At 31.5% G+C, this 26,301-nt stretch overlaps 1 protein-coding gene across 1 annotated transcript in view; it reads right to left on the minus strand.

Annotated features, from left to right (window-relative positions):
• LOC119573999 (transcriptional regulator ATRX-like) overlaps positions 1 to 26,301 on the minus strand; it is a 71,602-nt gene that overhangs the window by 21,420 nt on the left and 23,881 nt on the right. Inside the window, exons 12-19 of the mRNA XM_037921097.1 lie at positions 25,147 to 25,198; positions 24,830 to 24,987; positions 24,547 to 24,645; positions 23,977 to 24,070; positions 23,424 to 23,552; positions 22,754 to 22,891; positions 22,352 to 22,468; positions 17,702 to 17,865 (exon numbers count right to left, since the gene is read on the minus strand). Of these exons, the coding sequence (XP_037777025.1) occupies positions 17,702 to 17,865; positions 22,352 to 22,468; positions 22,754 to 22,891; positions 23,424 to 23,552; positions 23,977 to 24,070; positions 24,547 to 24,645; positions 24,830 to 24,987; positions 25,147 to 25,198 (951 nt within the window). The remainder of the gene's footprint in view (positions 1 to 17,701; positions 17,866 to 22,351; positions 22,469 to 22,753; positions 22,892 to 23,423; positions 23,553 to 23,976; positions 24,071 to 24,546; positions 24,646 to 24,829; positions 24,988 to 25,146; positions 25,199 to 26,301) is intronic.

A 26,301-nucleotide genomic window follows, 5' to 3' on the forward strand; every position in this document is an offset into this window, starting at 1 on the left:
TTTTTTGTTTTTGGGGGGCACAAAAAAAAAACCTTAAAAAACGGGATTAACTTTTTTTTTTTTTTAAAAATTTAAGTTTATTAATTACTACCTTAGGGTTTTTTTAAATACCATGTCAAGCTATATCCCAAATTTAAAAAAAAAAAAAAAAAAATATAATTCCCCTTCAAGAAAACATGCCTGTTATGGTTACATTCCCAATTAATGTAGGTAAGCTAAGCAACTTAAAAATTCATCCACAATGGTATTTTTGGAAAACTTAATAATTTTAATAAAAAAAATTTAAAATAAAATTATTATAAAAAGTTTCATAACGGGGCATAAAAAAAAATCTAAAGTAATTATATCAATATTAAAAATACCAAAAAAATTACTATGCTCATGAAAAAAAAGAAAAAACAAAAATAGCTTGCATTCTATAATTTTCCCTTGTTTAACAAGATTTGTCCTTTGTCTTCCCAGGAATTTTGTTTGTGTGGGTCTACAGAAGCACCTCATAAAGCTGATCACATCTTTTGATGAGGATTCTGAAAAGAAACAAAAAAAGAAAAAATAAACAACAAATACAGAGGGAAAAAAAATCTAGAAAGGTTTTTCAATATGAAAAATGGATATCTAAAAAAAATGAAGTGAAAAAATGCTCAAATAAAAAACAAATCATGCTGTAAAAAAATTTTAAACCCCTCTAGTACTGGGTACATTACTGTCTACTGTAATTTTTTTTTTTAAATTTTTAAAAAAAGTCCTAAGCCTTTTAAAAGGAAAAACCCCAATTCCTCCTTTTTAAACCCCCTTTTAAAAAAAAGGTTTTTTTTTCTAAATTTTCAAATAAAAAAAAAAAAAATTTTTGAAATTTGGGGGATTAGGTAAAAGGTGAGCCCTTTGGTCCCAGTAATTTAAAAAGTTGGAAGAAAATTAGGATTTTGTGTTTTAAAAATAATAAATAAAAATACAGGGGGAGGACATCGAAGTAAATAAAGGGGGAGGGGGAAAGGAAAGTAGAAAGAGGGAAAAAAAGAGAAGGGGAAAAAAAAGGGGGGAGGGAGAAAGGGGAGAAGAGAAAAGAGAGAGAGAAAAAAAGGAGAGAGAGAGAAACCATGTGGCCAATTAAAAGTGGTCATAGTACTGCTGCTGCAGGGTGGGAGAGTCAGAATTATCTCCCCATCTCCCTCCATGGCTTTCGGATAACTGGTCACAAAACTTGATTTTCTGGTGATAATATGCTATCCCATCCCTGCCACCACTGTAATAGGGGGGGTGAGGGTGGTGGTTCTGACCTCTTCTCTCATGAAGTAATATATTTTTTACTCTCACATGGTATATATTAAAGAATAGCAAATTAAAGACTGGATGAAGGGGAAGTGTGTGCATGAATACATATCAAGTTCACCTGTATACATATGCATTTTATTGCATGTTGTCTAGTGTATACATGCATGTCCATATGTATATGTCTCTCTGGCATGCTAGGTTACATCCATTATAAATATGTAGAATTGATTTACTTTGTAAAAAATATAATAAAAAAATATATTACCCTATAAAATAAACACTGATCCACCTTTATTGGACAAGACTTGATAAAAATTTCATAGGGGGGTTAGTAAAAAAGAAATTTAATGCTTCCACTCTAAGAACTAAATAATATAATATAAGTGCTATCAGTTGGTGCTAGGATATTTGTGAGCCATTTTAAAATAATGTCATTTGCATGCCAACTAGGTCATATGTGTTAGTGTGTGTATACATTATGAGTTTTTAGTTTGGAAAAATATTTCAAAGAAGCAACATGATGAAAACACAACTTGCAAATATCATAATCTAAGATCAGACTTTAAAAGAACCCTTAGCTTTGTATAAGAAAGGAAAAGGAACTCTAAAGTTGTGTTCCCCAAACAAGAATTTTCACCACATTTTCAATTATCCCGACTTTTTGAAATGAATAAAAAATAGAAACCTAACTAGCTTTATTACACAGTTCTTAACATTGTGTTCTGAGACATACAGGAATTAGTCAAAACATGAACAAACTGTAACTCAACTACCAATGTCCCCTCAACTGGGTGAAAAGACACATAATACTGTACATACAAAAGTTTCTTACAACCTACACTAATAATAGGTATAAAATATATTAAAAAATGTTAGTAATAAAATATATATAAAATATATATAATATATATATATATATTATAATAATATATATAAATTAAAATATTTTCTAAATATATTATATAAAATATTAATATATATATATATTTATATATGTGTGTGTGTGTGTGTTGTGTGTGTGTGTGTTGTGTGTGTGTGGTGTGGTGTGTGTGTGTGAGTATGGTTGTGTGTGTGTGGAGGCGAGTAATGTGGTGTAAGTGTGTGTGTGTGTGGTGTGTGTGTGGGTGTTGTGTGTGTGTGTGTGTGTGTTGTTGTGTGTGTGTTTTGTTTTTGTGGTGTGTGTGTGTGTGTGTGTGTTGTGTGTGTGTGTGTGTTGGTGTGTGTGTGTGTGTGGTGGTGTGTGGTGTGGTGTGTGTGTGTGCGCATAGGATGCGTGTAGAGTGTAATACACATACATACAACATACATACATACATACATACATACATACACACAACACACCACCACACACACCATATATGAATGAGTTGAGTGAGTATGTAGTATGTAATGTGGGGTGTGTGTTGTGTGTATATGTATGTATGGTATATATATATGTATGTATTTTGTGTTGTATGTATATGTGTGTGTGTGTGTGTGATGTGTGTGTGGGGTGTGTTTGTTTTGTGTGTGTGTGTGTGTGTGCGTGTGTGTGTGTGTGTGTGTGGGGTGTGTGTGGTGTGTTATATTTTAAATATCTATATATATATATATATATAAAATAATAATTAATATATATTGGTGTGGTGTGTTTTGTGTGTGTGTGTGTGTTGTGTGTGTGTGTGTGTGTGTGTGTGTGTGTGTGGGTGAGGGAGTGTGGGTGTGAGGGAGTGTGAGAGTGTGGGGAGTGTAAAGGGTGGGATGTGGGGGAGTGTGAGTGTGAGTGTGCGGGGTGAGTGTGAGTGTGAGTGTGAGTGTGAGTGTGTGTGTGTGTGTGTTTTGTGTGTTTTGTGTGTGTGGTGTGTGTGGTGTGTGGGGTGTGTGTGTGTGTTGTGTTGTTTTGGGGTATGTGTGTGTGGTGTGTGTGTGTGTGTGTGTGTGTGGTGTGTGAATGTTCTTTGTAAAACGTAATACATGCATATACTCCTTATATATTGACCTTATTCAGAAAAAGAAGAAAAAGAAAAGAGAGGAGGGAGAGAGAGAGAAAAGGCAGAAAAAAAAATAAATAAAATAATTAATAAATAAAATAGAGAGAGAGAAAAAAAGTTAGCCTTCTGCTGCTTCCAGTTTTCTTTCTTTCTTATTCTAAACTGAAGTTTACATAACAGTGCAGTTTTTACCTATGATACATCAGACACATCTTGAAATACAACCCCACTGTTTCCTCATTTTTTATCTTACCTTTTTCGGGTTGATTTTTTGTTTGTTTTTGCAGTTTTGTTTGCTGCTGAATTTGTTGTTGCTGGGTGCATCATATTGATGTGGGAAAGGGGTTTGCAGTGGGTCTTGTAACATAATTAGCAGTAGCGAATTTTTGCCCAGCTAACTGGCTGACCGTATCAGTCAGCTGACATCTGGAAGAGAAAGTATTAAAAGAAAGGGGAACACTTCCTTCAAGAGATGGGAGCACAGCAAGTGATTCATAAGGATAAAATACTCAACTATAATTAAAAGTACTTCGACAAAATCCTAGAGGTACAACAAAAACTTTGTTTTTTCTAATATTAGTATTGTGTGCTATTATAGAAAAACAAAATGAAGAGTAAAAAATCATATAAATAGCAGTCAAAGAAGGAAAGCCTGGAAAAACACAAGACATGATTCCAAGTGATTTCCTTCATAAAGAAAATTCCACCACATGTGAAATATAATAAAATGCAATATGTTTACCATATTGGCCAATTAGTAGAACTCACTCTCTGTAAAGTGATCTGTCCCATGTGATTGATTACTTGGTTCTCACGTTGAATGTTCTCCTCAACATGCGTATTGTTGTTCCAGCTTTGGGCAACATTTCTGGATGATTTCCAAAGGAAGAAACTTTCGCTGCTCTGGAGCTATCATTGGATTCTTGAGCTGTGTGGAAAAAAGTTTTCTTAAAGCTTCATTACTAGTAATTCAGTGTGATTTATTACCAAGCGTCAAAGCATGTAACATTTAACGTGTTTCACTAACAAAATATTCAAAACTAATAACTATACATTGTTCAAATATCACTAACTTACATATACACCATTCCTTGGACTCTTTTTGTAATGGTAAGATGAATTTTTTGGATCTGTTTTGTGGGCCAGTACAACACTCTCGCACAACTCATTTTGAGTTAGGTTTAGGATTCTGCAGGAATAATAAGTAGTCAAGTTTTCCCAGATTAGCCTAAAACAGCCATAGAAACACAGCATTGCTCTTCCCAACAACCATTTGACCAATCCCTTCAACTATAATAACCTTTAATGTCCCCTGAATCCAAAATCTAAATTTCTTTAAAATTTTTTTTCATTCCTTTCCTTATAGGCTCACTTATTCTACAAAATGAAAAACCTTTAGACTTTCATAATAAATGTCATTCATTTACCCCCTCCCCTTTCCAAAAAATTCTAAACAGTTCTACTTTGAAAAGGAGAAAATTTAATCTATAGATCTTCTATCACGCCTATGTCACAAGTGTTAGAAAAAACACTGCGTGCATGCCGACAGGCAAACATGCTTCATCCATGTTGTTTTACCTTTTTTTCCAGCTGTTTCCTCTAATATCAAGATATAAAATCCAAAAAGTTCTACTTATTTCCTTGTGATTAGCCAAAAGTCACAAAGATGGAAATCTCAGTACTTAGAAACTTTGTTGGCAGATTATAAGTGTTACAGAAAAGAAACCTAACTCTAAAAAAACAGTATTTAGTTGAGGACCCTATAAAACGGAAATGGAGGGTCAGACAACATGGATATTACCAAATCTATCTTGGTTTGAAACTGCTATTTTTTTTAATCAAAGCATCAAGGATTTACACAAATGTGGCAAGGAAGCCTTCAAGTTGCTGGAAGGTTATGACCTTTTCAGAGAAGGGAATGTTCAAAACTGCTTCTATCATGATATCCCTGCTCAAAGTCATTCTGCTTTAAATCAAATCAATTTTTATTTCATCTGTAGCTCTGAGCCACATATTTTGACCAAATCAAAACATTTAAGAACCCTTAAGCTGAACCCTTTTTTGGGAACATGATGAATTTGTGTAGCAAATTTTTTAAGATTTTTCGTCCAGATTGATAATGATACCCTTTCAAATCTGCTAGACTTTCCCAGTGCACACAGTAAAATCCTTTAAAAGTATAAATAATCATTAGCTATTCTATTTTACTTATTCTATCATGTTAAATTTTTATGATTAATTTGGCCAATGCCTGTATCATCCTTGTGAAATCGCTGTTTGAACCTGTTTTTTTTTTTTTGAAAGGGGGTGTTTAAATGACAACAATTTGTTTCTTTACATCCGTCGTTTTACCCCAAAAAAATGCACAGTAATTATCAGGTTTTTTGATTTGAGAAAATGAAGGCCCAATGACATAATGAAATTCAGACTTTACTGTGGTTTTTGCTGTGGATGCACAAACAAAACCAGTGAAAAAAAACAAACAATAAAAGCCTATAAAAAAAATTTTACATCTGTAATATTAACAATTTCCCACAATAAAATTGACATTAAGAACTCACCGTGCCTTTATTGTATTAAACCACCCCTTCGAAGCTAAAGGAGAAATGCAAGCGAGAGCTATGATCAACCATGGTGGCGGGACCAACAACAGGCTAACACTGTTCCGTTTTTTGCTGATATACAGTAAAAAAATTTTTTAGAAAAATTCAATGTGCTAAAGCATCAAATTTTTTTTCTGTAGAAAATAAAATTCCCTACTATTATTAGGACAAATTATGAATTAGATCAGGGGGGGAAAAACCAACAATAAGGCCAATGAAAACATGACCCTCTATAATATTCCATCCATTAAGAGGTTCCGTGAAAAAATTTTAAAAACACCTGCACAGTTTTTCCAGATTTAACTGTAAAAATTACTCTTTTCTTTTCATGTATTCATATTCCGGGGTACTTACTAAATCCCTTTTTTTCATTTTCATAATCCTCCAAGCCCCTTGCGCCTTTTCAGTCAGCTCTTCACTCTTTTTGGTTTTTCAAGGAGGGAATCATCCATGAAATTGACAATCCAATCTTTCTGCGCTTTAGAACTCACCAAAAATCGTCCTAGGGGAAAAACCAATTTATACTGGAAAGTAAAAAAATTAAAGTGTCCTGTAGCATTTTCCCCCCTTGGAAAAATCCTTCCCTTGGGCACAATTTGGGGGTTTCCAACATTCTTACTGCTGAGTAAAATCTAAGCTGGTAGTTTTCCCTTTTGAAATACCTTTTGGAAAACCAATTCCCCCTTTTTTTGTTTTTGTTTGAACCCATTTGTTATTTTTTGACGAGAATGATTTTCTCTTCCTTGTTCCCTGGAAAAAATAAAATCAAAAGTTTTTGTTCTTAAATAATAAAGGGATTATTTTTTAAATACTTCTTTAAAATGTGATTTTTTTAACCCGTAAATGCAAGGAACAGTTCCCAAACCTGGGCGTGGTAACCTGTTGTTAACCTTAGAATTATCATTTACCAAATATCTTATCTATTTCCAAACCTGTTTGTTTTACTTAAAGTATTAAAAATATAAAAAAAACAGCTCAAAATGTGCTAGTCAAATAAATTTACCTATATTTTTTTTATAACGGGAAAAACAGAGAGGATTCATTAATTTTTATACAATTTCTGTATTTTACAAAAACCTTTTATAATTTATTCAGTTATTAATTTGAGTAAAATGAAATTAATTTCCAAAATCATGTTTTTTGCTATGAAAAAGAACTTCAAGTAAAAATCACAATATCTATTATATACAATTTTTTGGGGTATTTTCTAGCCACTATTTACCTGTGCAACGAAGGTAGATGTAGCGGGTTTTTTTTTCGTCCAAAAGTACACTCGAAATGGATTGAGTTCGTAAGGGTTTCCAAAAAGAGTCAAAATTAAACTCTGTTGCAGCTACCATTTTAATGCCCACCCCTGCCGATTGAAATGAGGAAAACAAACGACCCTGCAAAAAAAGATACACATTTTTTTATTTTTTTCTTTTTTGTAAACAATTGTATAAATAAAATAAAGTGAAATATAAAAGAGGGAGAAGGGGGGGAGGGGGGGGGGAGGGGGAGGAAGGAGAGGAGGGGGAAGGGGGGGAGGGGGAGGGAAAGAAAAAAGAAAGTGAGAAAGAGGTTGTTTAAAAAGGAAAGGGCCATTGGAAGTACTCGCCAAAAAAAATTCTCATGTCAGGCATCACCAGCAAACAGTAATTTTGAATATCACCCTTTGAGTCTCTTATCTAATAGAGTTTTTTCTCACTCAATCACTCACCATTCTCACTCACCACTCACACTCACACACAACAGTACTTGAAGGAAAGTTTTGATGAGCCTCAATTTCATTTCACGTAAACTAAGGTAAACTCTCTCTATTATATATCTCTCCCTCTCTCTCCCATCCCTGGTGGAGGGGTAAAGGGTAAGTAAAAGATAGGAGATATGGAGAACAACAAGGAGGACCACAGAGGGGGAACTGTGGTGTAGACTCTACCATGATAGGTTCTCATTTGGGTAGGGGGTGGGCACAGTCTAGCTGATTTACATGATTGGTAGGAATTTCTAGGGCAAACATAAAGAGTCTAAAAAATAGAGCCGAACAGAATATGTGGATCACTCAGAAAGCAACTAAAATACAATGGAATTATAAAAACCAGCATCAGCGCACAGTATATTCCACTGGTGCTTCATGACGCCGAAAATGGCATCACCGTACAAAATGGGTGAGACTATATTTTTGTGGCAACTATAAAAGGTTGGGAAACACTGTTTTTAAATGTAAAACTGCATTCCTTTCATATATGATTTTTACCCCACTACCCCACAGAACCATAGGGATGGCATTTTCCCCCACCCCCTAAATATTTTTTTCCCAAAAAAATAAAAATATTAATTTTTTTTTATTCAATATACATGAACTCGAAGAATAGAAACTATACCATTTTACCCCCCCCCCCTTCAATTTGATATAAGTTAATCTTGCAATTTTTTGAATGAAAAATCAGGTCTGACACTCCCTGTTCCAACTCTTTGAACTCAAGTACCATTTCAAGCACTTTAAATTGTATGAGAAGTAGGAAAGGGCCATGAATTGACTCGCCAAAAAAAAATTTTAAATTTTTTATTTAAATTTTTTAATTTCATTAATTTTTAATCCAATAGAATTTTTTTAAAAAAAAAGGTTATCCAAATTTAAACCCCCCAGGGTTTTAAATTAAGAAAAAAAAAAAAAAAAAATTTTTCCCCCTGTTTTTTTTTCAAAGGAAAAATTTTTTTTTTAAAAAAAAAAAAAATTCAAAAACCTGGTTTCCCTAAGGGGGGCCTTTACTTTTTTTGGGTAGGTTTAAAAAAGGTGGAGCCTCTGTTGAAACCAAAATTTCCCCAAACTACAGGGCCCAATTACTAAGCCCTTTGGGAAATTGAAAAAAGAAAAGGTTTATCACCCATGAGTCTTTAAATTTTAAATCAAAAATAGGGCAAATAAAAAAAAAGTTTTGGGACATGCTTTTTCTAGAGAATGCCCTTTACAATGGAAGCAGCTGTGTAAAATTAAAACAAATCTGAAGATGGTGGACGGCCCCAACTTCGAGTAGACCAACCAAATATTTTTACCAAAATTTTTAACACTTTTTTTTTCTAACATGCATATTCCATACTCAGCACCCTACTGCCTTCAAATAAGCTACAGCTATTACCAGGATTTCTCCATGTAAAGGGATATTTCAGGTTTAAAAGTAAAACAAAACCCACATCTTGCAAAAGACCCCAATTGTTTGATTTTTTTCCCATTCATGTCCAAATACAGTAAGCAAAAATAAACCCCCCTCAAGCCCATCCCCTCTTTCTGTGAAAAGGTCCTTTTAAAAAAAAAATAGGTTTGAGAGAAATTTTGGGATATAATTTGTTTCATCAACAAAAGCAAATCTAAAAAAATTATTTTGAAATAAAACATTACTTTTTATTTGATGTACTATTAAATGCTTTACAGAGGTTTTTCCTGGGATCGGGCTTTTTTGAGGCCCCCCCAGAAAGAGGGAATCCCGTCCCTCTTTCCCCTGCTTGAAGGGTAAAGGTAAAGGGGGGCTTCTGTTGGGGGGCATCTCCCAAATCCCTCTGTCAAACGTTTTTAAAAAGTCCCCCTCTGTCAAGGCCCCTAGGGGCTGCTGAACACAAGCCTAGGCCACTAAGGACACTTTTTTTTTCTTATGAAGTAAAACAAAATTTTGGAAAACCTTATTCCCCAAAGCATTTTTAAAAATTTTTTAAATATGGGTATGGATTTGTGGGAAAGAATTCCTTAGGAGTGTAAATATGCAACTAAAAAGCATACCAACTATTTTCAAAATGTACCCAAACATGGGTGTTTAATATATATGTGTTAAAACTTCAATGTGAAACATTTCTTCTTTAAAAACAAAAAAACCCTCAATGTTAAAATTAAAAACTTACCTTTTTTTCACCAAAGGAACCCAAAATTCAGCAAAAAATCTAGGGGAAAAGGGTTTAATTTCCCCCCATGCTCTAGGGAAACCAGAAATCATCATCCTTTGAATCCTCTTATATTCTTCAAATAATTTTTTCCAACCCGTCTAAAACGGGCCCTTTCCCCCTCTCTGTCCCGCCCTTTGGGGTGGGGGCCCGTATCAAGCAGGAAAAAAAAAAAAAAAAAAAAATGAAGGGATTTTTCTTTGTCTTAGTTACTAAAAAAAAAAGGGCAAAAATTTTCCCCAAGATGGGAGTCAACTTTTTTTCCTTTCCCAAAACTTGAATTTAAGTCTGGTTTTTGTACCAAATTTTTAGAAAATTTACTAAATTTAAAAAAACCCTAAAACAAATATTTCTCAGCCCAAAAAAAAAAAAAAAAAACTGGTTTTGGGAAATTTTCCCTCTCTCCTAAAGGAAAGTTTTCACCAGGCTTTTCACTCCCTCTTTTTTAACCTCTTTCCCTTTAAAAGATTCTTTCCCCTCTTCCTCATTCTTTTTTTTTCTTCTTCTTCCCTTTTTTTTTTTGGCCCTTTCATCTTCAGAAGATTTTTCTTTTATTTTTATCATCAAAAGATAATTTTAGCCAAACCCTCATCATCTTCCTGGAACAGAAAAACTGGCGTTAAACATTATCCGTCCTCTTATATTTCCCCCGGGTTATAATAAAAAAAAAGGGGGGGCAAAACATTACTCTTTTTTCTTAAATTAAAATGAAAAGCTTAAGGAAGAAAAAAGGAAAATTTTAACTTACAATTGCCTTTTTCTCACACCAACTCAAGGACTTTGGGGGGAGTCCCAAAATCTTGACCGAGCAAACCCAAAATCCACAAAGAGCCCTGATCCTTGTCTCTTGGGTCCACCTTGGGCAAAATTGTCCCAAAAATACTGATTGGTTTCTGTTGTAAGTCTGACAGTTGTATTTATATAACAACTCAAACTTTTGGGGCAAAAGGGAAAGGTTTTTTAAAAACGGGGTATCAAAACCGGGGGGGGGCAAAAAAGAGAGGCTTGGGTTGATTTTTACAAAAATTTCTTTGATCTTTTTTCAAAAGGGGAGTGCCCCCTTTCACACGCACAAAGCACACGCACAGTCTAAACTTGTCAAAAAATCAGAAATTTTCTCAAAATTTTTAGAATCTTTTTACAAAATAAGGGAACTATCATCATCAATCTGGGGATCATATAAGATTATATCTCAAATTTGGCTTCAAATTTTTCCAAAACAATACCAAAAAAAAAAATAAATTGTAATTTTTTTTTGTCTGGTGCACCTTACTGTTTTGGGGGAAAACCCCCCTTAATAAACAATGAAAATCAAAAAAAAAAATTCCCCAAGGGAAAAGTAAAATGATTTTTTTTTTAAAAATTTCCAAATTTTTGGGTTTTGAATCTCTTTTCACCTTTCTAGGGCAGTGTTCCCAAATCATTTTTTTTTTCAAAAAAAGAAAAAATAAAATAAAGACAAAAACTTTAAAAGGTAAAGGTCCCCTTTTATAAAGGTTAAAACCCTCACAAATCTTGTGCAAAATGTGATTTCTTCTACTTCTCACCTGTACACATCCCCCCAACATGTTAGGGGAAATTTTAGCTCTTCTCTTTATCCTCCTTAATCTCGGGCATGGCATCAGCAAAACTGCCCTTGTTCAATTTGGAAACCCCAAACCTATTCATGAATTCCTTTTTTTGTTCCTAATGGGTTTGGGGTTCACAAACTGTATCATGCCAAAAAAAAAAACTGGAAAAAAAAGGAATTGTTCAAAATATATTTTTTATTTTCCCGCCCAAAACAAAATCCCGAAAAAATATAATTAAAGAAAAAAATTTTAAAAATTACAAAATTTTTTATATCCTTTACTTACATTTTTTAAGGGGTTTTTCGGGGGAGGTGTTTTTCCCCCTTAAAAATAATCCCCGATGACTTCTAATTTTTTTATTTCGACCCACAAAACGTCTTTTCATTCTTCAAAAATTTGGCCCTTTATCACACACATCAAGTCAGGGCCCCGTAGAAAAAAAAAACCCAAAAAAATCAAAACAAAAGAACGATAAAAAAAAAGGACAGTTTTTCTAAATGAAAAAAGTATTAAACCCCGGCCAGAGTTTTTTTATTGAATACAAATTTTATATTTCCAATCACCCCACAAAACCCCAAAACCCCCACACACACACACAATTAGATATATATATATATAGAGATATATAATATTATATATAATTTTAATTAAAAAATTTTAATTAAAATTTTAAATTTTTTTAAAAAATTCAATAAAAAAATTTTTTTTTTTTTTTTTTTTAAATTTAAAAAAAATTTTTATTTTATATAAATAAAAAAATTATATAAAATTTTAATTTAAAAAATTTTAATTTAAAAAATTCCCAAAGAAAAAAAGGGGCCCAAAAACTACTCCAAAAAAAATACCCAAAAAACCAATTAATAAAGCTTCCTCGGCCAAACTAAACCGGGGGGGGGGGAAATTTAAAAAAATTTAAAAAATTTTTTTTTTTTTATTAAATTTAATATATTATATTTTTTTAAAAATTATATCCTTTTTTTAAATTTTAACAAATTTAAAATTTAATAATAAATTTAATTAAAAAATTTTTTTTATAAATTAATAGAAACCCCCTAATTATTTTTAATAAATTTTATTGTTAAATATTAAAAAAATAAATATTATAAATATTATAAATTATACTATTGTATAAAAAATAAAATAAAAAATATTTTTCTATTTAAAATAAAAAAAAACAAAAAAAAAATATACAATACATATTTTTAAAATTCAAAAATATTATTATTTTAATTATTTAATATTTTTTTTCAAAAAAAAAAAAATAGATACATTAATAATTTTAAATAACATACATAATATCTATCCCTACATAACATACATTATAAATTATTTTTATTTAATTTATATAAATCCCCTTTAATATACAAATTTTTTCATTCTTTTTAATTAATATTTGTTAAAAGTATTAATTAAATGTAATTTTATTTATTGTAATTAAAATTAATTTTTAATATTTTAAAAATAAAAAGTAAAATTTATATTTTTATGTAATTTGTAAAATAATGAAAGATCTAATTATATTATTTAAAATTTTTTTAAAAATTTTCAATATCCTAATAATATATATTTAAAAAAAAAAAAAATAAAATATAAAATCTTTTTAAAAATATTTTCCATAACTTTTAAAATAATACAAATTATAATTATACACACCACACACACCACAACACACACACAATAAAATATATATATATATTATATATATTATATATATTTTAAATATTATAATTATACATATATATATATATATATAAAATAAAAATATAATATATATAAAATAAATTTCATATATAATTATATTATATTATAAAATATATAATAATATATATTATTATATTAAAAAAAAAAAAAAAATATAATATATTTTAATTATATATTATTATATATATACAAACATTACATATACAATACAAAAATCTATATATACAGAAAAATAATTTTTTAATATATATAATATATATTTTAAAAAATATATTATATATAAAATATATAATATTTTTTTTTTTTTTTTTTTTTTTTTTTTTTAAAAAAAAAAAAAAAAAAAAAAAAAAAAAAAAATTTTATTATAAATATATATTATTAATAATTTATATATATATATAAATTTTAATCTATAATTTTATTAATTTTTGATATATATTTAAAAATTTTAAAATAATATATATTTTTTTTGGTTTTTTTTTTTTTTTAATATAATATAATATATAACTATAATATAATTATATTTAATTTTATTTTTATACATATATTAAAAAAAAATAAATAAAAATAAAATATTTTATATATTATATTATTTTAAAATATATATTTAAAATATATTAAAATATATATTTTAAAAAATAAATTTATAAATTTTTTATAAAATTTTTTTATATTTAAAATTTAAAAATTTTATATTTTATAATAATATATTTTTAATAATAAATTTTTAAATATATATTTAAAAATTAATTAAAATTTTAAATTAAAAAAATATATAAAAATATATAAAAACCCCTATTAATAAAAATAAATATAAAATTTTTAAAACAAAAAAAAATTTTTTTAAATATATAAATATATTAATTTAAAAAAATTAATTATATTAAAAATATAAATTAAATTTTCATATATAACCTTTTTTAAAAAATAACATATATATATTAAAAATTTTTATAAAAATTAATTTTTATATATAAAAAAAAAAAATTTTAATTTTATATATATTTATTTTTAATATATATAAAAAAAAATATAATATATAAAATTTTTTTTAAAAAAAAAATATATTAAAAAAATTTTTTTTTTTTTTAAAAAAAAATTTTATATAAATTTTTTATATTTTATTTTTTTTTTTGTTTTTTTATAAATTTTTAAAAATATATATATAGTATATTTAAAAATTTTGATATATTTTTTATTTTTTTTTAAAATTTTTTATTTTTATTAATTTTTATTTAAAAATATAATAATAAAATTTTAAAAATATATTTAAATAAAAAAAAATTTTTTATATATTATTAAAAATTTAATATTAAATATATATAATAAAATTTTTATATAATAAATTTTTTAATATTAAAAATAAATAAAATTTTTATAATTTTTCTATTTTTTTTTTTTTTTTTTTTTTTTTTTTTTTTTTTTTTTTTTTTTTTTTTTTTTTTTTTTTTTTTTTTTTTTTTTTTTGTTTTTTTTTTTTTTTTTTTTTTTTTTTTTTTTTTTTTTTTTTTTTTTTAAATTTTAAGAAAAACCAAAAAAAACAATATATATTTTTTTTTTTTTTTTTTTTTATATTCCCCAAATAAAATATACTTATAAAATATAAATTTTTATATTATATAATTATATTTATAATTTTTATATATTATATATACATTTTAATATATATATATAAATATATTTATTTATAATATATATATTTAAATAATTTTTTTTTTTTTAAATTATATATTATTAATAATTTTTTTATTTTAAAAAATATATAATTATCTATATATATATTTTTATATTATTAATTTTTTATAATAATAATAAATTTTATAATTTTCTTTTTAAAATAAATTTAAATTTTTTTTATATAATAATTTTAAAATTTTTTAAATTTTTATTATAATTTTTTTTTTTTGTTTTTGTGTTTTTTTTTTTTTTTTTTATTTTAATTTTATATTTTTTTATTAAATTTATATATTATTACCTTTTCCTTTATATATATATATTAATTTAAATTTTAAAAATTTATTTTTTATTCTATTATAAACCCCCACAAAATTTATAAATTTTTTAATTATTTATTAAATTACTATAATTTTTATATATATAAATATATATTAAAATTTATAAAAAAATTTTTTAAAAAATTTTTTAATTTAAATTTCTTTTTTTTTTCCCCCTTTTTTCCCCTTTAAATTAAAAAATTTTTCTAAATTTTTTTTCTATTTTAAAATTATTAAAATTTTAATACTTTTTATTTTTTTTTTTTAATAAATTAAAAATTTTTTCTTCTTTATTTTTTTTTTTTTATTTTTTTTTTTTAATTTATTTTTTTTTTTAAAAATTTTTTTTTTTCTTTTTTTTTTTTTTTTTTATTTTTTTATTTTTTTTTTTCCTTTTTTTTATTTTTTTTTTTTTTTTTTTTTTTTTTTTTATTTTTTTTTTTTTAACCCCCCTTTTTTTATATTATTTAAAAAATTTTTTAAATTTTTTAATTTTTTTTTTTATGTTTTTTTTTTGGGGGGAAAAATTTTTTATCCCCAAAAATATTTTTTAATTGGAATTTATTAAATTTTAGAAAATTGGGGGGGATTTTTAAAAATTTTTTTTTTTTTTTTTTTTTTTCCCCCCCCCTTCCCAAACCCCCAGTCATCCAAAGGGTTTTTTTGTCTGTAAGCACGCCCCTCACAGATCCTTTGCTCAAAAAAAAAAAAAAAAAAAAAAAAAAAAAAAAAAAAAAAAAAAAAAAAAAAAAAAAAAAAGGGGGGGTTTTTTCCCTTTTGTTGGTTTTTCCTTGTGGTTTAAAAATTTTCCCGTTTTCTGTTTTCTTTTTTTTGTTTGGTTCTTTTTTGTGTTCCCTTCCTTTTTTTTTTGTTCTGGGGTTTTTGTGTGGGTGTTTTGGGTTTTTTATTGTTTTTGGGTTTTTTTTTTTTTTTTTCTTTTTTTTTTTTGTTTTGGGTTTGTGTGTGTTGTTTTGTGTTTGTGTGTGGGGTTTGTTTTTGTGTGTGTGTGTGGGGTGTTTTGTGTTTGTGGTGTTTTTTTGTTGTGTGTGTGTGGTGTGTGTGTGTTGTGTTTTTGTGTGTGTGTTTTGTGTTTTGGTTGTGTGTGGTGGGTTTTGTGGGGGGTTTGTGGGTGGTGTGTGGGTGTTTTGTGTGTGGGTGGGGGTGTGGGGTGTGGGTGGGTGTGGGGGGGGGGGTGGGGGTTTTGTGTGGGGTGGGTTTTGTGTGGGGGGGGGTTTTTGTGTGTGGGGTTGGTGTTTTGTTTGTGTGTTGTGTGTGGCTGTGTTGTGTGGGGGTTGTTTTGTGGGGTTGTGTTGGTTTTTTGGGTGTCTGTGTGTATGTTGTGTGTGTTGTTGTTTGTGTGTGTGGTGTTGTTTGTGTTTTTTGTGTGTGTGTTGTGTGGTGTGTGGGGTTGGGGTTTGTTTGGGTGTTTTTTGTGTTTTGGGTGTGGTGTGTTTTGTGTGTGGTTTTTGGTGTGTGTGGTTGTTGTGTGTGTGTGTGTGTTTTATGTGTTTTTGTGGTGGTGTTGTTTTGTGTGTGTGTCTGTTTTTTTGGGGGTTTTGTGTTGTTGGTTGTGTGGGGTGTGTGTGTGTGGGTGTGTTTGTGTGTTTTGTGTTGTGTTTGTTTTGTGTGTTTTGTTGTGTGTGTTGTGTGTGGTTGTTTGTGTGGTGTGTGTTGTTTTTGGGTGGTGGTGTGTTGTTTTGTTGTTTTTGTTGGGTGTGTGTGTTTTGGTTTTGGGGTGTTTGTGTTGTGTGTTTTTGTGTGGTGTGTTGTTTGTGGTATGTGGTGTGTGGTGTGTTGTGTGTTGTGTTTGTTTTGTGTGTGTGGTGTTTTGCGTGTGTCTTTTTGTGGTGGGGTTTTGTTTTGTGTGGGGGTGTGTGTGTTGTTGTGTTGTGTTGTGTGTTTTGGGGTGTTGGTGTGTGTGTCTGTTTTTGGTGTTGGTGTTTTTTGTGGTGGTTTCTGTTTTTGTTTTTGTGTGTCTGTGTTGTGTGTATTGTGTGTGTGTTTTTGTGTGTGTGTGTGTGTTCTTGTTTGTGTGTGTGTGGTGTGTCTGGTTGTGTGGTGTGTGTGTGTGTGTCTGTGTTGTGGTTGGGTGTGTGTGTGTGTGTGTTCTTTTTGTGTGTGTTGTGGTGTGTGGTGGTTGTGTGTGGGGTGTGTGGGTGTGTGTGTGTGTGTCTTTTTGTGTTGTGTCTCTGTGTTGTGGTGTCTCTGTGTTTGTTGTGTGTGTGTGTGTGTGTGTGGTGTGTGTGTTGTTGTGCTGTGTTTTGCGGTGTCTGTTTTGTGTGTATTTGTGTGGGGGTTTTGGGTGTTGTGTGTGTTTTTGGGGGTTGTTGTGTGTGGTGGTGTGTTGTTGGTGTGTGTGTGGTGTGGTTTGTGTGTGGTGTGTGTGTGTGTGTGGTGTGTTTTGGGTTTGTGTTGTGTGTGTGTGTGTGTGTGTGTGTGTGGGTTGTTGTGTTGGGTTGTGTGTGTTTTGGTGTTGTTTGTGTTTTTTTTTTTTTTTTTTTGTGTGTGTGGGTTGTTGTGTGTGTGTGTTGTGTGTGTGTGTGTGTGTGTGTGTGTTGTGGTGTGTGTGTTTGTGTTGTGTGTGTGTTGTTGTGTATGAAAATAAAAAATAAAAAAATAAAATATAATAAAAAAACCCAATAAAAAAAGTGTCAAAACCTCATACAAATCACACTCACGATACAAGTTCCGATACTTCGAAGTGCAACAGTTTTCCTCTGAGCCAGTTTTTGTACTCATTAACCCAATTGTAGACTGTGTTCACAGGGCAGCAGACCATTACTCGCTGTATGTGACGGTTAACTTTCTTGCTGGACAACAACGTGTGTGTGAATGTGATCACCTAGGAAAAACCAAATATAATTATTTAAATGGTTATGGTTAATAGTTTTTTTAAAAATAAAGTCTGACTCTGTGGAAACATTGGGGATTTGTCAATGGGGCTGTGGTTAAAGGTATAGGGTAATCATATCAAATGGAGAATACATGTCTGAAGAAGGGAGAATAACACTGTATGAGGAGACTGCAAAAGAGCTATTATGAAACAACCATAGGGTAATACATTAGGGGATTTGTCAATGGGCTGTGGTTCAGGTAAGGTAATTATCAAAAGGAGAGTAATTCTGAAGAAAGGGGGAATAAAACTGATAGGGGAAAATCAAAAAAGCTATTATGAAACAAACCCAAAGGGGAATCATTAACAACGATAGTTGCTGGGCAGCACCAGCTCACACAGAGCAGTGGCGTTAGTCGACACAGGGGCCGGGGGTCCTCTCATGGGATAGCCCGGGGGGGCTAAACTTCGCATATCGGACTTATCCTTAACGATAGTTGCAGAAGTAGGAGAAGAATCCAGAGAATGAAATATGGGAATGGGAAATTGTTGAAGTATCAGGAAGAATGTCAGGAGGGGAGGGATCCTGAGGATATTGTTATGGCATAAGGGAGTCGTGTAAGCATCTAAGCAGAGGTGGTAAGGATAATGAGGAAAGAAGAGGGAATGGTTATGCATTTAATGGAAGGGAAAGGGGGGGTTTTTTTTTTTTTGGTGGTGGGGGGGAAGAGTTGTAGCGGGAACTTGAGGAGGAGGAGAATGGATACTGGCAAATACTTTGAATGTAGAGTGGATGGTAGCAAAGAGGAATAGAGGGATTAGGGGTGGATGAGGGAGAGTGAATTATTCTCTTGAATCATGTTTAGGAACTTTAGGAAGTCTTCAGAGTTTTTGGAGGGGGAGTTGGGTGGGAAGATCTGAGAAACAAAGGTTTTCTTACATGGAGGAGAAGAGAGAAAATGCCCAGGAGCGAAGAAAGGGGGGGTGTGGGAGAGGATGTGGTACAAGTGGAGTGGAATGTTTAGATTGTCTGGTGAGACAGGTAGAGTGAGAAGGAGAAGGGATAGGCACCGGGGAAGTGGTAGAGACCGAATTATCTGGATTTAGACTAGAGTAAAAAAAGGTGAGATTTCCCCTTTTAGAATAAATAAAAACTTTGTGCATGAACTGGTGGTGAGAGTGACAAGATATGGTGGATCAGGGTGAAGGTGAGCAGTTTTTCCTTGCAGATAACATGGTGGCTCTCCAGATGATAGAAGAAAGTGTAGCAGTTTGAGAAGTTAGAGATGTAAGAGAAGAAGTGCATGGGCAGACAGAGGCAACAACCTGCAAAGTGTTTAACCCTTTGCAGATGGGTCACATGTGCGAGCATCATAACATACTACTTGGTCTGCCAGGTATGGCTGTACGCAGAGTGAGGCACTAGAGCGTGTTGAGCGGGAAGTTCCAAGTTTATGACACTCAGGGATTTCTGATACCTAGATAATGGTAAGCCAGATGTGCACTGTGGAGAAGTAGACAAAGGAGATTCACCAGGTAGTGAATGAGATCCATGAGGAAGTGAATTTAAGAAAGACCAGAAATACTGGATAGATGACACTCAGTACAGGCTAACAAGTGTAGAGCAGAGCGTGCTGTATGTGGAAGGGAGTTGGAGTAAGAATTGAAGCAAGAAATTTGCACACTTCAAAGAGCAGAAGAGATGAGAGAAGAAATAAAGGAAGCTACAGAAGAAGTGAAGGAAGAAGCATGTAGGGAGCTGGAAAAGGCGAAAATAGCAGCAATAAGACTTTGAGACGAGTTGGCAATGAGCGAGACAGTGAGCAAAGCCAGGGCAATGAAGCTTGCTTTGACACTGTACCCAATTCCAAGTTACCCATACATCATGGACTGTGACATGGAGGACTGATTGTGGAGGGAGTAACAAGAAAAGTGTAACAAGAAAAGAGCTGCTTGCAATTGTAAAAAGTCTGGACCACTTCCACCATTACAGGTATTGTCCCAAGTTTACCATCCATAGTGACCATGCAGCTCTTCGTTGGCTGAAGACTTTCAGAAACACAAAAGGGCAACTGGCACGATGGTGAGGCAAGTTAAAGTTCCAGCATAATTATGAGGAAATACACTGGCCAAGGAAAGCCAATGTTAATACCGATGCACTCAATAGGTGGCCTTGTGAACCAGACTGCTGTCATTGCAGCAAGGAACCATTTGATTACTGCAAGTGGATGCAAGTCATAAAAGATATCAATAACAAGGAGCTGAAGGAGGCACAGAAAAACACCAGAACATTGGACTAGTAGTGCAGTGGATTGAAGACGGTCAGGATTACCCGAACTGAGTGTCAGTGGCTCAAATGAACCTGGCTACCAAGGATTACTGGTATAAGTAGGACACCCTTTTTTGTGTAGAAACTGGGTCAAGGCTAATGGATAAGTTAAGTTCTGGCAGCTGGTGTTGCCAAAGGAGCTCCAGGCCAGACTGATGCAAGAGGTACACAATGGTGTGGCAAGTAGACACATGGGAAACAGTAAGACACTGAGTCAACTGCACCAGCGATATTTTGGGATGCATAAGGTCGTGCAAGAATGGTGCAAGATGCCTGACACCTGTAATGCAAAGAAGGAGCCACAGTAAAGAGGGGAAAAGCGCCTCTACATCGGCAAACCAACAGAGAAAATTGCAGTGGATATGGCTGGATCATTTCTGGTGATGGCGGTAGGCAACAGGTTCATCTTGGTGGCCATGGATTACTTTACAAAATGGCCAGAAGCCTACCCTATTGCCAACCATGAACCATTTACAGTTGCTAAGTTAAAGACCCACTCAATGTTGTAGCTGCTGTTTCTCAGGAGGCAGATGACCTTGGTCTGCTGGATACACACAGTGAGGAGGATGGACAGTCAGGGAAAGAGGTGGAGGATGACATCATGGAACAGTCACCTGGAGCACCTGGAGGATGAGATACAGCAGCCGACTTCATGACCCCATAGAGAACAGAGAGTACCATGGCATCTTAGTGATTTTCTTGCAGAGATATGATTAATGTTAGATATTTTTTTGTACTTCTGAAGGAGGATAACAAATAATGCTTTCTGTAAAAGTACTCTTTTATTTTAATGTTAGGCAACAGAAATGCCTTGTATCATAAGTTATGCATGATGGCATTCAGCAGTTGTTTTATACAATTTGAGAGTGAACGAGGAAGTCCACTTGGAGGGAAGGGGGCAATACCGTGAATGCCTATTGCGCATTATGATGTGCAGCAGTTTTTGGCATGAAAATGACGTACGAAAGAGGAAAACGAGGGGACTGATTGACAGAGTCACCTGCATGTATGTGGAGTTCTGAGTGACTTACTTTCCTTGAGCCATACAATGTCGGCCACTTAAAACACAGTGTTGTGGTGACTTAACCGCAGAAAAGCAGACACTGTAAGTGTTAGTGACCAGTGCTGTCCCTGACTCTCGTAGATTGCAGAATAAAGAATAAATAATGAAGTTCCATCTTTCTCTCACCCATGCCACACCATTGCAGGGAGAATTTGCAATAATAATCATAATGTCTATAACAAAAATAACAGGATTGATACTGATGGTATCAGTAGAAAAAACATTTTTCCCGCAATCTCAAGGAAAGATGAGGTCACAAGGTCTACTATTAACTCCTTTTGTAGAGCTATCTATGTGCAGAGACATTTCATAAAACAACAACCCAAGGATCACAACATTTTCCCAGAGGCTCCTGAGTGTGGTGGTGGTGCTGGGGGGGGGGGGGATAATTTTATTTACTGGTATAAAAATGTGTAAAAAGAAACTAGTCTTATAGATTTTTTTGACTAGGCTCCAGTGCTAGACCCAAAAAAAGTTTTTAAAACATATATCTCAGGGTACTTATATAAGTCAATTTGCATTTTACAGTAGATGACAAAAATAAAGTGTATGCATCAAAAGTATGTGCTAAGAAATGCATCGGCTGTATTGGATATTTCATACTATCCCCCCCCCCCCCAACAAATGTATTGTAATAATGTAACTTTTATAAAGTCTAGGCCTATCACACCCTTTGCAATACCAATGTAATGTTATACAGTATTTTTATTATTTTTTATCCATATATCCCACAATAAATTGTTTTGATTTGATACATTAATTTCCCAAATTTATCCAATATCCAATGATATACTCTGAAATGTAATATCATTAGGGAGGGGGGTGAGGGGTATAATGGCAGCAAAAGGATAACCTCGAGGGGCCCAGTGGGGTGTTAGCTTTGTGTAAATAATCATAATAGTTCCTGTGTTTAATAAGAGATCTACTTACTACTGTTCATGTGCTACAATCTATCACTAGAGATACCTATGTCAAACAGAAGTCATAACCAAACCATATTTATGATCCAAATCACACATGTAAATTATAACTACTAGTAAATATCTTTTAATCAGCCATTTACCATAGCATAAGGAAAGTGATACCATGAAATTTACACTTACCTGCAAAGTTTTTCCAAGACCCATGCAATGCGCAAGGATACAGCCACTGCCTCGTTTACTACTTAGCATTTCTATGCTCTCACAGGTTGCATCCCACATAAATTTAATACCTTTGAACTGTAAACAGAAATGATTGCAAAAGAATTAGTAATAGTAGAGATCACAAGTAAATATATAACCATGCTTTTAAAATCTATTAACTGGTTTTATATCTATTAGTTTCAAGCCTGATGACAAAGAAAGTGATATCAATAAACCAATATATTTTGGATACACAACTTTTGTATATATTAAAAAAATATAAATGGATTTGGCAGTTCCTAGCATAACAAATAAATTTTTTTAGGTCTTTTCCAGATAGAGTAGATACAAATAAGAAATGGAAATAAGCAATATACAAACCTGATGAGGTTTTAAGAACTTGACCAACTTTTCATCTACAGAAACAAGTTCCTTCTTGGTGTCAGGGTCAAAATCAAGAACCAATTTCCCTAGGTCCTTTTGATCTGATTCAACATCGATCTCAAATATTTGATTGTACTGTAAACAAATAGAATAAAAAATAAATAAACAAATATATGAAATAAAAATATACAACTATGTACCATTATTCCTTTCAGAGTGGCCATAGAAATATTACTTTGGCAAGCACTTGTAGAACAAATATAGAACATATGGCTTTGTATTATGATTAACGAGAGTCCCTGCTAATAGAAAATTGCACTTAGACAATGATGGTACTTCTCATGGCTTGCAGGGGAACTATCTTTGAGTATGAAATTACCTGCTGAACTATTTTATAGATTAGATTTTTTTTGTTTCAGGATATATTTATTTCATTATCATTACCTTAAAAAAAAATCAGATACCTCTTGAATATCTGAATAATGCAACCCCCAAGTTTATTTCAAAAATGCAATTTTTGACCTCAAATCAAGGACATGGGAAATCAGGTGAGGACAAAATGTCTACAAATTTGACTCCTTTGTGGTTAAGTACTTGGAGAGTCATCTAATAATCAATTAGCATAAAAACAACATTCATACTATGTTATTTTTTGGTATAAGCCAACCTTTTTCTGTCTTTCTGTAATACGCTTTCTTCGTTCCTCTTCCTCTTGTGTGGCATTCTTAGTGGTCTCCATTAGGTCCTCATCCCTTATTACGCGGCGGATTTTGCGGTGTTTACTAGGTGAATCCTCCTGTGGTACAAATAAATATTGCAGTCACTTTTAGAAGAAAAAAAGAAAGAAAGAAAGAAAAGAAAAAAAAGAAAAAGAAAGAAAGAAAGAAAGAAAAGAAAAGAAAAGAAAAGAAAAAAGAAAAGAAAAGAAAAGAAAAGAAAAAAAAAAAAAAAAAAAAAAAAAAAACGATATCTAAAAAACAACAACAACACATTATCAGATATCTAATATCAGCTACACTTTTATCAGCAGTATTAATCACTCTCCATCCCTCTGTCTCTGTTTTTATTAAATTCTAATCTTGTCAATGACACTAATAAAATACTGCCAGTACTGACAAGGTAAATAAATCTGTATACACAATTCTTCAGCTATGGAAATACATTCCTCCATAGACCAGACTCAATACACAAAAAAGTGTGATAAAGAAATTTGTACAAACCTTATTTTCATCATCACCATCTCCTTCATCAGATGATGATGACATTTTTCTTATCCTTTTTCTCTTTGGTTTTGGTGCTTCTTCAAGGTCCTCACTATATAAAAGAAAGAAAGAATAAATTAGATCCATCAACCAAAAAAGATAAATCTCTTCTTTTCTCTTTATAGAATTTTTTTTAAATCAATAACTATCACAATAACCATACAAAAGCAAAAAAGCATATCTAAAAATAGGTTGCCAAAATTAAATTTTTTAGGTGATGTGAAAGAATAATAATAATAAAAGAGAAAGGAGAAGAAGAAAGCAGAAGAAAGGAAAAGAATAAAGAGGAGGAGGAGAGGAGCACAAAGATGATGATGAAAGAATGGAGAAGAAATTAAAGAAAGAAAAAAGAAAAAGAAATAATAATAATAATAATAATCATAATAAAAAAAGAGAGAAGGTTATTACCTTCAAAATCTATCAATAGAGTAAATAACATATAATATCTAACTCCTGATCTAATACCTTTTTATCAGTTCTTATTAAAAAAATAAAACCTTGTGACTCCATGTGGACTAGTACCCTTACCTTTCATTTTCTGATGAAGTTTCCTTCTTCTTTCTCTTCTTCTTCTTGTCATCATCGCTTTCTGATGAGGATATCTGGAATGTTCTTCTCTTCCTTGGCCTAGAAAATTACATTTTTTCATCATTCATAAATTTTTCAGCTTTTCTATAAATTGAGATCATGTGAACAAAATATTGGATAACTGAAAAATATAGCATTAAAATAGAGAAAATATATGTGAATAAAATATAAAATATGACAAAAATTTTTAATGCATAATATCAAATAAGATTGTAGGTCTTACGATTCTTCAAAGTCACTATCGTCTTCCTCATCTTCTTCTTCTTCTTCTTCTTCCTCCTCCTCCTCCTCCTCACTCTCTGGTAGATGTTCATCATCTTGTTCGCCAACTTCTCCATCATCAGAGGAGATGTTTAAGTTCATGTAACCTTTCTTGTAAACCTACGGAGTACACAGAAATTAAATATGGGCCACAAATTGTTTTTGTCATTGTCAATATTCCCTTGAAAACCTAATTTTGGACTATCTAAATTTGTTAAAACCAAAATATGACTAAATGGCAAATTTCATCAAGTCATACCCATGATGTCACCCCCATACTTCTTGTACTTTCCCTTCTCCCTTAGCTAATCGTACAGTTGAGCAAGTAATTCTGGTGTTATATGACATATTTTATCCACCTAAACCCACAATTGTTTCCTGTTCCACATTCCCACTCCGTATATCACACGATTATGTATGACATAGTTACCACCTGGCATATATGTGTAATTTTATATCTAATATATAAACAGCAAAATGCATTCTAGTGTTTTGTATGATCAAAGTATGGATTTGTTGTTTTAAATTTTTTATATATTTTTTATAGTTATTCACTCCCAATTTCTAATGTGATTGGTAAATGTGATAACTTTTTAACTTTGTGCTCTCCTGTTGCTCTCTTTAATTTTTGGCAATGAAATATAAATTCTGTTGTGTAAAAGTGAGTTGTGTTGCAATGCCTGACAACTAAAACTTGCTTGCTTTGAAGCTTGAAAAATTAGGCCTTTTTTGCAGCTGGGGAGTCAGGTAAGCTAAGAGGGCTTTAAGTTCTGACAGGTTCAGCAGCATATATTTTTACAAATGGGAGGCAGGAATATGAACTGTCCACTGCAATTCTGCTGTCAAATTTGTTTACATACAGATAGCTTTACAGGTGCTTAGTCACCAAGGTCTACCAGACTTGACATTTACCGCATTCCTTGAGTATTAAGTCAAAGGCTTATTTTTTTATTTTTTATTTTTTAAGTATTATTAGCCTTATTATCATTGTCATTGATATCACTATCAGCAAACTAATATCAAGCCACCAATGAATGAATCTCCCAGCATCATAACAAACCACAAAGAGACTCAAGAGTAAAAATTAGAAGCATGGAAAATGTAAACTTGCTCTGCTCTCTACATTCTTGGATAGGTAATGAAATTAAAGAGAGGCTTTTAACCTATTTTTAAGAACAGTTTCTGCTGAACGACTGCAGCCAGGGTTAAATAAGTGAACAACTGTTTAACCCACACAACTGAAAGTAGGGTCAACTGTGTAGGATGTGCTGGGACATTTTCTGAATGACAGCCTAGCCATGAGGTGATAGGGTGATAGTCAGTGGGTTAACAAAATAACTGTTTTTACAAAAATCCAAGAATGGTAACAAAAATCATGTTGCATACTATTGTGACCTTGTGAGCCATTATTTTAAACAAAGAACAATTAAAATA

The sequence above is a fragment of the Penaeus monodon genome, chromosome 6, assembly GCF_015228065.2.
Source record: "Penaeus monodon isolate SGIC_2016 chromosome 6, NSTDA_Pmon_1, whole genome shotgun sequence".
NCBI classification, from domain to species: Eukaryota; Metazoa; Arthropoda; class Malacostraca; order Decapoda; family Penaeidae; genus Penaeus; species Penaeus monodon.